At 45.9% G+C, this 11,368-nt stretch overlaps 1 protein-coding gene across 1 annotated transcript; it reads right to left on the reverse strand.

Moving 5' to 3' along the window:
• Window positions 1-505: 505 nt before the first annotated feature.
• On the reverse strand, window positions 506-8,198 carry Ssr2 (signal sequence receptor subunit 2). The gene is made up of 6 exons (XM_076861648.1): window positions 8,138-8,198; window positions 7,349-7,497; window positions 6,624-6,722; window positions 5,370-5,478; window positions 2,475-2,552; window positions 506-1,073 (listed from the first exon to the last, which is right to left on the reverse strand). Exons 1-6 carry the CDS (start codon window positions 8,144-8,146, stop codon window positions 963-965), a joined length of 555 nt encoding a protein of 184 aa, XP_076717763.1. The 5' UTR covers window positions 8,147-8,198; the 3' UTR covers window positions 506-962.
• Window positions 8,199-11,368: the final 3,170 nt, after the last annotated feature.

The following is an 11,368-nucleotide window of genomic DNA, read 5'->3' on the forward strand; positions in this document are numbered from 1 at the left end:
CTCCATGACTTAGAGACACTTTCAAAATAAAAAAACAGGGTTGGGGTTGTGGCTCGGTGGCAGAGTACTTGCCTCACAAAGCAGCACTGGGTTTATCTCAGCACTGCATATAAATAAATTTTAAAAATAGGTCCATCAATAACTGAAAAAATAAAAAGGGCTGGTGATGTAGCTCAGTGGTAAAGTGCTCCTGAGTTCAGTCCCTGGTGCCAAAAATAAATGAATGCTAAATAGATACGGATCAGGACTCCAGGGCGTGAAAACAGCTGTTCCTCCATCTTCCCCAGCAGTGGAGAGCTAACAGGCAAGGAAGGCTCAGGACAGTAGGTGGTGATTGACAGGAACACTCAGAGGGAAGGAGGACTCACAGGGGGCAGAGACCACAACCCTGTGGCAAGGAGACCAGAACTTAGCTAAGCAAGCAAGCCCAGGAGCGGGGCACGCAGGGCCCAAGCTCCCGCAGCAACCTTTGCTGACCAGGCTGGCGGGAAAACAGGCGAGTCAGTGTGTGGCATTTGTTTTTATTAAAAAACCCCATTTGGTAAGCGCTTCCCTAACCCAGAAGAGACTGGATAGCCTCTGAGAGTCCCACGGCTTTCATTTCATCTCTCACCCTCTTCTGAAAGAGGAGGAAGGGGATGGGGTGGTGTCAGGCATCTCTGAAAGGCCTCTCCTGGACCCAAGAGTTCACGTTGCAGCAAAATACCAACAGCACCTCGGTGGGGCCCCAGAGGGCCTCTAGGCACACGCTGGGGCTGAAGGCCGTCCTGTTTGTATGGCTTCACAGTGGAACCACCGAGGATCTCACAGACTCCCAGGCTGGGTCCTTCACTCTGGTTGAGAGCAGGGCAGGGTCCAGGAGAAGGTGGCCAAGGGTAAGGGGGAAGAGATTGCATCTGAGATCCCGCTGGAGTCTGGAAAGCACCTGTTTTCTTGGGAGAGGAGGGCCACGGAAGCCCCCCTCAGTTCTTCTTGGTTTTGGGGGTGTCGTATTTCCTTTTGCTGGAGTACCACAAGAGCAGGGGGATGCCGATGGACGGAAGGGTCATAACCCCGAAGGCTGCCCAGTCCAGCTGTGGAGGAAAACCAAGGCCTTGCTTAGAAGTCGATAAGCGCTCAGGAGAGCCCAGGGAAGGAGTAGGCCCAACAAGAGAAGGGAGCGTGTGGCCCAGATTCTAAGCAGAACTTTAGCCACAAAGTTCCTCTGACCACTCCTGACACAGAAAGGCTTTCTGGAGACCAATCTTCAAGCTGTGAAACCAAAGGCCTCCAGACTGCTTCCAGACAGTGTTTGAGAACGGAGGTGCCCAGGTCTTGCCCCTAGCAGTCAGGCATCCTCTGACCTCCCTGACCCCCCCTCATCCCCCTCCTCCATCCCCTCACCTCACTTCTCCCCTTTAGCTTTGACAGACAATTCACCATTCCCTGTCACACCCTCTTGTCTGACATCTGATTACCCCTTCTGTTTAGAACTCCTGTCCTCCCAAGCCTCCTCCTTGGATGAGCCCCCTGTGGCTCCTGAAAACAGGCCGGATGCTGCTGAGGTGTGCTCCCCTGGCGCCCTACCTGCTGGGGCCTATAGGAGCGGAGCGGGAGGGACTACACCTTGAGGGCCATGCCTTCCCAAAGCAAAGCTCAGCAAGCACGTGATTAGGAACTTTATAATCACTCACTGAATGAAGGAATTCCTTCATTTGGTATTTCAGCCAAATCTTCAAAACATTCTCTCCTAGATCTAACCACCAAGTTCCTGCTTGACTTTCTCAATGTTCTATGACCCTTTATTTTTTTTTGGCACTGGGGATGGAACCCAGGGGTGCTCCACCTCTGAGTTATATCCCTAGCACCTTTATTTATTTTTGAAACAGGACTTGCTAAGTTGCTGAGGCTGGCCTCAAACTGTGATCTTCTGCCTCAGCCTCCCGATTACAGGTGTGCACCACCATGGCCAGCACACTATGACTCTTTAAACCTAGTCAGATACTCTCTTAGACCTCCAAAAATGAGCTGGGCTCGGTGGCATACACCCGTAATCCCAGCAGCTTGAGACGCTGAGGTAGGAGGGAGTTCAAAGCCAGCCTCAGCAATGTCGAGGTTCTAAGCCACTCAATGAGACCCTGTCTCTCAATAAAATACAAATAGGGCTCAGTGGTTGAGTGCCCCTGAGTTCAATCCCTGGTACCTTCCTCCCACAAAAAAAGATCCTCCATGTAGACCAGGCTCTGCTCAAGGTTGAGTAGAGAAAAAGGCCAGTTCTATGGTTCTGGCAAAAGCAATCTCATTGATGAAAATCTCTGAGCATGATTAAATCAGGATATTTGATAACTATCTGTATCAGATACCAACAAAACCAAACACAACAACAAAAAACCAGACAGGTAGGCCGACCAATGAAGTCTTTTAAGGAGGCCAAGAGGTTCCAGAACCAAGAATGTTCTCACCCCAGGAGAATGAGAAAATATTAGAAAGCTTACAAAATGAGGGGAGAATCTTCTGTCAAACTCCCGCTGAGCCAGGATTCCTCCCTGCCCAGGTGCACTGGTGGAGCCAACCTGAAGAGAAAAGAAAGACATTAAGGCAATCTCCAGTCATCTCATCTAAGGAAGGAAGCAGTCCCCACATCAGATTTTTCAGTTCCCAAAGAGTGCACCAAGAAGATGAGGAAGGCCTTCTCACAAGGAAATGTGGCTCAGTGGCCGAGCCCTTGCCTTCAACGTGTGGGGCCCTGGTTCAATGCAAAAAAAAAAAAAAAAAAAAAAAAAAAGAAGGACAAGTATTTGAACCAGGAAGAGTCGGATGGTTCTCCTAAGTGTACTGGGTGTTGGAAAGGATAGTAAATTAGGAGCCAGAAGACCTGAAAAACACCACCGGCTACGCATTATTAAAAGGATGGGCCAGGTATGCACCTGGAATGAAAGCTCGATCCTTCTGTCACAGCTTCAGACTCTGGAGAGTGAAACTGCTCACCACCACTGGCCCCTCTGCAAGGCCAGATGTGCAGTGGAATGGCTCGCCTTCAGCAATCATTTACTTACTCCTCAAACAAAACTCCTCTTTTATACCTCACAGGGCTCACACAAGGCTCAAAGAAATAATGAGAAGAATTCTGAAAAATATAAAGCCCTCCCCAAGTGGACATTACAAGTGGAGGACTGGGACTGGCCCACATTCCTTTGCTTTGAAGAGGAGGCCAAGAGTTTGAAGCACATTGCAAACAACTTTGTTCTAGGACGGCAGCTGAGTCTTGGATTTTTTTTATCTATTAACCCATCAAGTATTGGGTAGAACCAGAGTCCTGAAGTTGGTTCTGAAAACAGAAATGATACAAGATGTGAAAACAGCTAAGATTATAAGAACAGGGTCCATGTGGTTTATAAAAAAATGAACGATTTGAAAGTGCACTGACTGTTACAGAATTTTAGATATCTTTTAGTTCCCTGACAGGACCATGTTTTACCTTCATAAATTTACAAACTTGCCAATATGGAAAGCAGTATGGAGATTCCTGGGAAAGCTGGGAATGGAACCACCATTTGACCCAGCTATTGCCCTTCTCGGACTATTCCCTGAAGACCTCAAAAGAGCGTACTACAGGGATACTGCCACATCGATGTTCATAGCAGCACAATTCACAATAGCTAGACTGTGGAACCAACCCTGATGCCCCTCAATAGATGAATGGATAAAAAAAATGTGGCATTTATACACAATGGAGTACTACGCAGCACTAAGAAATGACAAAATCATGGAATTTGCAGGGAAATGGATGGCACTAGAGCAGATTATGCTAAGTGAAGCTAGCCAATCCCTAAAAAACAAATGCCAAATGTCTTCTTTGATATAATGAGAGCAACCAAGAACAGAGCAGGGAGGAAGAGCAGGAGGAAAAGATTAACATTAAGCAGAGTCATGAAGTGGGAGGGAAAGGGAGAGAAAAGGGAAATTGCTTGGAAATGGAAGGAGACCCTCATTGTTATACAAAATTACATATAAGAGTTTGTGAGGGGAATGGGAAAAAAATAAGAAGAGAAATGAATTACAGTAGATGGGGTAGAGAGAGAAGATGGGAGGGGAGGGGAGGGGGGATAGTAGAGGATAGGAAAGGTAGCAGAATACAACAGTTACTATTATGGTATTATGTAAAAATGTGGATGTGTAACCGATGTGATTCTGAAATCTTTGTAATGTTTTGAATAAAAAAAATAAATAAATAAAATAAAATAAATTTACAAACTTATGATCTAAGATTTTTGGGACTGGGATGATGTCCTAGTTTTCTTGGTATTTCCCAGAGTCTAGCACGTCGTAAGGGCTCAAGAAATGTCTATTGATCTTTAATGAATCATTCAAAAGACTGAGTACCTGTGCCCCAGGAGTTTATAATTAAATTGGGAGATGAAAAGAAGGGAAGACCTACATATAAGAAACAAAACTAATGAAGACGGTAAGCAACTAAAACTTTGGCAGGGGTAAGGTTACCAAGAATTAAACCCAGGGGCATGCTACCACTGAGCCACATTCGCAGCCCTTTTTATTTTTATTTTGAGACAGGGTCTTGCTAAGTTGCTGAGGGCCTGGGTAAGTTGCTGAGGTTGACTTTGAACTTGCAATCCTCCTGCCTCAGCCTCCCAAATTTCTGGGATTACAGGCGTGTGCCACCACATTTGGCAGAAGACAGTAACGAGGAGATACAGCTCAAAATTCGGTCTTGAGAAGACTTCTGCTAATGAAATGGAGGACAGAGAGTTCTTCAAACAGAACAAAGGCAAAGAATAAGAACAAGGGAAAGAATAAGCACTGAGAGGGGAGGGAGTGGAGGAAGGAGCTTGAACTAGTGAGGACTGGGGTCTGAGTGGGTGAAGTGGGAAAGAAGGCTAGAGAGACAGGACAAGACTATTGGAGGGTGTGCAATGACAGGCAGGAGATCTTAGCTTCAATGCAATTGGCAGGACATTCTAAGCAAGGGCAAGATGGGAACAGTGGGGCCTGTTAATAATCTGACAGTGGTTTAGAAGATAATGAAAATTACCCAGCATGCCCTGGGTTCTCAGCACCACAAACAAAACAAAAACAAAAAATGACCAGAAAGGCAAGGACAGCAAAAAACTGGACAGCAAATATCACATTCCAGATTAAAAGGAATGCAGAAGGAATGAAGAGGAAGGGAATGTTATGAAGCTCTTTTTCCATCTATTTCAGTGACTCTGTTCTATATCTCTACAAATTGAATCACACTTCTAGGACAACACCGAGTTTTTGGTCAGTCTTATCTCTTTCACAACCTAGAGGCTACGGTGGAAGTTCTCTATAAGAGTTCTTAAGGGCAGACAGATCCAAGCCCCATCCAGCCCAGGACTTGGGCAACTCACCACAACAGGACCGTCCTCTTGGGCCAGGTAAGTAATTGTGGCTGAGGTGAAGTTGAAGTAACCAGCCTTGAGAGGACGCAGGACCACGGTGTGGGAGACGTTGCTAGCGCTGGTCCAAGAGTTAAGGAAGAGAAAATGAAGCTAAGGCGCTAAGAACCTTTCAGCTTGTAGCCTAAGCACACCATCCCTAAAATAGTTGCCAACATGTGATTTCATATCTGTAATACTCCATAGGAATCAAAAAACTGCTTTTTAAAAAAAAATCTAACGTGGTGTATTGTGATGTCTTTGCTAAATTAAGGGGCTCATGATATATCAAGGTTTGTGAAGTAAACTTGCAAATATATTACAGATGAAAAATCATACTCACTTAAGCTCACAGATCTCTTTCATCGACTGAATGTGAACAAAGTTTTTGAAAATACAAAAAACAGAAAATGAGAAAAAATACAAAGAGTACATTTACCCTCCTGAGAAAAATCTAAATATATTTTAATTCACAAGAGAAAATATGGCTGAGGATGTAGCTCAGTAACAAGTGTTTGCCTAGCATGCACCAAGCCCTGGGTTCAATCCTCAGGACCACAAAAGAGGGAGGGAGGGAGGAGAGGGAGGAGAGGGAGGAGAGGGGGGAGAGGGGGGAGAGGGAGGAGAGGGGGAGAGGGAGAAAAACAAAAACATCAAGGACCTAATATGATACTTAGGAAATAACTGGTAGATCAGAAAAAGAAACTCCTTGAATTAGAGACTTCAAAATGGTCACCCAGGTTCTCCATGCTAGTACCCCATTTAATTTCTTCCCTCCTTCCCTTTCTCTCTCCTTCTTTCTGCACTGAGGATTTAACCCAAGACACTATACAACTGAGCTACATTCCTAGCCTTTTAAATTTTTTGTTTACCTAGGCTGACCCTGAATTTGTGATCTTCCTGAGTAGCTGGGATTATAGCCGTGTGCCACCATGCCCAGATTCACTGAATTTCTTTTTAAAAACATCTTGGGGCTAGGGATGACCGTCTTAAACATCCATGCCTGGCCACAGACATCTTTGTGTCCATAATCTTCCAATATAGTATGCTTCAGGGACTTACAACCAAAACTTCAAAAGCCCCCCTTCAGGTCTTCTTGAAATCATGCTCACACAATTTACACTGGTCTTTCCTGCCTCATGTTCCCAGTCTACTTCAAGTACCCATGCTACTTTGCAGGCAGTGGCCTCCTTCCCCAGTCTCCAACACCCAGAGCCAAGAGGATACGGGGCAATCCGGTCCCATTTGACATTGAGCATACCGGAGACAATGCCAAAGTCTTCTGGAGGGAAGGAATCATCAGATAATTCCACATCTAATGCAGCACTGAAAACAGAGGAAACAAAAAGAATAGGTAAGGTTAATAACATTAAATTACTCAATCAACAGTCAAATTTATGTTAAAATGTCAGAACTCAAAAGAGATTCACATAATAATTTGAGTCTGTGGCACTGAAGGATTTATGTTGAATACTAGATTCTACCACTCAGAAATACCAAAATATCTGAGCATCTAGAAGGGAACGGGCCCAAATTCATTCTTGTCTCAATTTCTTCGTGTGTGTGGGAGGGGTTGGAAGAGAGGACAAATATGGGAAAAAAAATTAAAGGGAATAAAATGAAAGAACGGCAACAGAAATGCTCATTTAGTAGTGCAAGAAGGAGGCTGAAACTTGAACCCTTGAGGTAACAAAGGCCTGTATATTTTCTATGTCTTCATCTTCCCCTCTGGTTTCACAATTCTTGTGTCTTCTCTACTCTGAAACTCTTCCAACCTAAAAACTGGAATATGGGGTTTTGCAATGTAGGCCAAGAGTAGGCCCAATAATATCTAATGTTACTAGATAACAAATCCCAAAGAGAAATCACTACTCACCAAAATGTTCCTTATGTTCATCTGAGAACTAAGAATCCAGAAAAGGGCCCAGTCGGAAATCCCAGCACCTCCTTACCTTGAGCCAACATTGTAGATGTTGTACTGTAAAGTCAGGTCTCGCCCCTCCACCGCATATCGGTTCAGCAGGGACTTGGAGGCCAGAAGTCTGGCTCCTTCCTCTGCTTGAGTGACAGCTAATAGAGCCACAAATGCCAGCAGCCTCATCTTTGGAGAAAAAAAGCAAAGTAAGTAGTCAACCCAGTAGTATGTGACCAAAATCCTCCTGACAACCTTCCCTTATAAGTCCATCAAAACTCTCTTGATCCCCTATCCAAGAAGCTGCCCGCTCCACAAAGCCCTGCGCAGGCTACCAGCGCTGACCACTGTCCAGACTCATCTCTGCGCGTAGCCCCAGAAAACGGCCCCCTTCCTGCGCCCAGGTGCTCATCAGCTGGCGGGATGCTCTTAGCACGGGGCAGAACAGGGTTTTCCTGCGGTCCTGTGGCCACCTCAGGTCTGCAGCAGCCTGTCGCTTTCCCTCACCTGGAGACCCGCAGGCGGCAGCCTTCCCGCAGCAACGTTCCTCCCCCACAGCTCCGGCAGGGATCCTCCTTAAGTCTCGTACCCCTCCCCACCAGTCCATTCCCAGGATCCCGCTGTCCTTGTCCCCACATCCCTCCCCGGGTCCCTGGGGGTTCGGTTTGATCTGCCCCCTCCTTCCTCCGGTCGGCCCCCACTCCCTCCGCCAAGGTTACCCGTCCTCCCGCCGGCGCGGCCTGCCCGCGCGAACCCCCGGCTGCCCAGGGCTGTGCGGACCCGAGGCTATCACCCCTCCCGCTGCAACTCCCTAAGCCTCTGGACTCACCGTGTGCATCCCAAAGGCCCTTCGGGCGCCACCACGACCGGAAGAGAACGTCAGCACCCAAAGGACCGGAAATAAGCTCTGGCCGGAAACCCGATGCCTTGTGGGAATTGTAGTTCGTGTACAAGCCACGCCTCTCCCTTTGTAGCGCCAGCCTGGCTCTAGGATCTGAGCGCTGTACGTGCGTTCTCCACGCTATTCTTTTTTAGATTTTTAGATTTACTTATTTCTTGCGGTACTTGGGATTAAACTCAGGAGAGCTTTATCACTGAGCTACATCTTCAGTCCTTCCCATTTTGTATTATAAGACAAGGTCTTGCAAACTTTCCCATACTGACCTCAAACTTGTGATCCTCCTGCCTCAGCCTCCCGAGTGGATGAGATTACAGGCGTGCATCACCTCAGTCGGCCTCAGGCTTTTATTCTGCCCTCCTGAATGTGGCTTTTCAAGCTAGTTTTTACTACTGTATTTGACCATCACCTGATTAGGGGCTTTTAGAAAATAGCAAACCTAGAGATTTGTCAAATTAGGAATTACAGAAAAGCTCCTACTAGCGTTCTTCCTATTCCCAGGTGAGGAACTTAGTCATCATGCTACATCCAGCAAGTCACCAAGCCCTGAGCTTTATTTAGAAGCCCTTTGAAGTGTCAAAAAATAACTATTTTCCCCCTCCATTCCCACTATAACTACTTTAATTCATGCTCACTACTCTATGCTGGTTTTATTTAAGTAGTCCTCCTATCTTAGGTTTTATGCTTTTGAATCAGTTCACAGCAAACTTCTCCAAACCACATTTTTGAACAGTAAACCCTCAGGTTCCAGAAATGGGACTGTGAAGTTAGGCAGCCATGAAGTCAAGTCCCAATTCTGTCACTTACTGGGTAATCTTGAAGCAAATGTTACTTACATAACACCTTGGTGAAATGAGAGAATTACAGTGCTTTCAAAAGGTCAGAGGATCATATAAGATCTCAGATATAAAACTGGCTTGGGTGCAGAGTCATCCTCTCTACTTGAGGGCCTGAGGTGGAAAGATCACTTGAGCCCAGGAATTTGAGGCCAACCTGGCAACATGGTGAGACCCTGTCTCTAAAAACAAACAAAAAACTCTTAGTACAGTGCCTGGCAGATAGACGAATGTGCTCAATAAATGGTAACTGTCAGTATTAATATTACTCTGTGTCTCCATTTGTAGTATTACTGCATTCAATATGCATTTATTAATCACCTACTTTGTGCCTGGCGTTGCTCTAGGTAGTGGAGAATACAGTGATGTACAGGACAGATAAGGGTTCTGCTTTCCGAGAGCTTGTATTGTTGTGGAATAATGCATATCGCCTGTATTTGTTTGAGAATATGTCTTCCCATTCCCCATCTCCCAGATCTTATTGTCCATCTTCCATTGCTTGGTGTCATGCCTCAGCACACAGGAGGTTTGCCAAGAAATAGTAATGACTTCTCTACCCACAACTTACAGTCTGCTCTGACTTCACACCTTTGTGTGTGGCTTGCCTGAAATGCCTTACTGTCCCTCTTTCCCTGTCCAAATCCAACTCATCGTTCAGGACCTTGTTCTATGTTCATTCCCTGTAGGAGGGCTCCTTGACTTGGATTAACATTTTATAAAAGCAACACGATGTAATGTTGCCTTCTAATAGTTTCTAGTTTTGTTTTTGTTTTGTTTTGGGTACTGGGGTTGAACTCAGGGGCACTCAACCACTGAGCCGCATCCCCAGCCCTAGTTTTATATTTTATTTAGAGATGGGGTCTCACTGAATTGCTTAGCACCTCCCTGTTGCTGAGGCTGGCTTTGACCTCCGGATCCTTCTATCTCAGCCTCCCAAGCCACTGGGATTACAGGTGTGCACCACCATCCCCAGCCCCCAGCCCATTTTTTATATTTTATTTTTAGATAGGGTCTCACTACCTTTATCAGGGCCTTGCTATGTTGCTGAGGCTGGCTTCAAACTTGTGATCCTCCTGCCTCAGCCTCCCGAGCCTCTAGGATTACAGGCATGCACCGCTGCACCCAGCTGGTTTCTAGTGTTAAACATGTATCCTAGGGGCTGGGATTGTGGCTCAGTGGTAGAGCGCTTGCCTAGCACGGGTTCGATCCTCAGCACCACATAAAAATAAAGGCATTGTGTTGTGTCCGTCTACACCTAAAAAATAAATGTTTTTTTTTAAAAAAGTCTCCTAAGGATTAGTTCCTATTTCTCTAGTACATAATTTATCCACAGACCCCACAGCAATGCTGAGTACATAGGAGGTCTCAAGAAATGCCTGTTGAGTGGAGGATTTTTTGTTTATTTCCAAAGAAATATCAATTTCTATATATCAATTTCTCCAGGATTAGAAAGTCATGAAGTGTGGGTGTTCTTGTTTCCCAATTAAATTTTACCCAGAAGGGATATATCTCCAGAACACTGACCAGACAGACAACCTACAAAATAGCCACCTCTGGTTTCAGAAGAGAAACATTTTAGCCAGTCCTGGTGGCACACGTCTTTAGTCTCAGTGACTCAGGAGGCTGAGGCAGGAGGATTGCCAAGTTTGAGGCCAGCCTCAGCAATTTACAAAAGCCCCAAGCAATTTAGTGAGACCCTGTCTCAAAGTTAAAAAAAAAAAAAAAAAAAAAAGTTAAGAAAGGGCTGGAGATGTTGCTTAATGTAGGAACACCCCTGAATTCAATCCCTAGAACCTCAAAAACAACAACAAACTCCATCCTTGTTTCGGCTGCTTATCCTTGACCCTTCTGCTGCCTCTTCCCCATCCATTGAGTCACTTGTTCATTTCCTGGAACATTTAGCATATCATTTTTCTGGTGCCAGGGATTGAACACGGAGAGGGCCCCTAGATGCTAAGTACCCACTTGCCACCGAGCTAGACCATCAACCTTTTTGAGAATGTGTCAAGCACCGTGATTGTCATTGTGACAGATGCGAAGACAGAATATGGTGTCTGCCCTCAAGGAATTTAGAACCCAGCGATAGGGATGAAACATAGTCATTGGCGACTGCAATGCAAAGCCGAGCCCTTTGTGGTGGTGGCTGCTTGGAATCCCAGAAACCTGGGAGGCTGAGGCAGGAGGAGTGCAGGTTCACGGCTGGCCTGGCACGTGAACAAAGACTTTGTCTCAACATAAAAAATGAAAAGGGCTGGGGAATGTGGTTTAGTGGGTGAGCACCCTGGGTTCAATCCCCAGTGGGGAGTGGAGAGGGAATGGGGTGTGG

Source organism: Callospermophilus lateralis, chromosome 7 (genome assembly GCF_048772815.1).
Source record: "Callospermophilus lateralis isolate mCalLat2 chromosome 7, mCalLat2.hap1, whole genome shotgun sequence".
Lineage (NCBI taxonomy): Eukaryota > Metazoa > Chordata > Mammalia > Rodentia > Sciuridae > Callospermophilus > Callospermophilus lateralis.

Excerpts from the sequence above, each read along its gene's own strand:
- Ssr2 (XM_076861648.1), bottom strand. Across the intron at positions 2,553-5,369 it reads AAGAGGACGGTCCTGTTGTG|GTTGGCTCCACCAGTGCACC; the intron begins GTGAGTTGCCCA and ends TTTTCTCTTCAG. Across the intron at positions 1,074-2,474 it reads GAAGATTCTCCCCTCATTTT|CTGGACTGGGCAGCCTTCGG; the intron begins GTAAGCTTTCTA and ends TTTCCTCCACAG.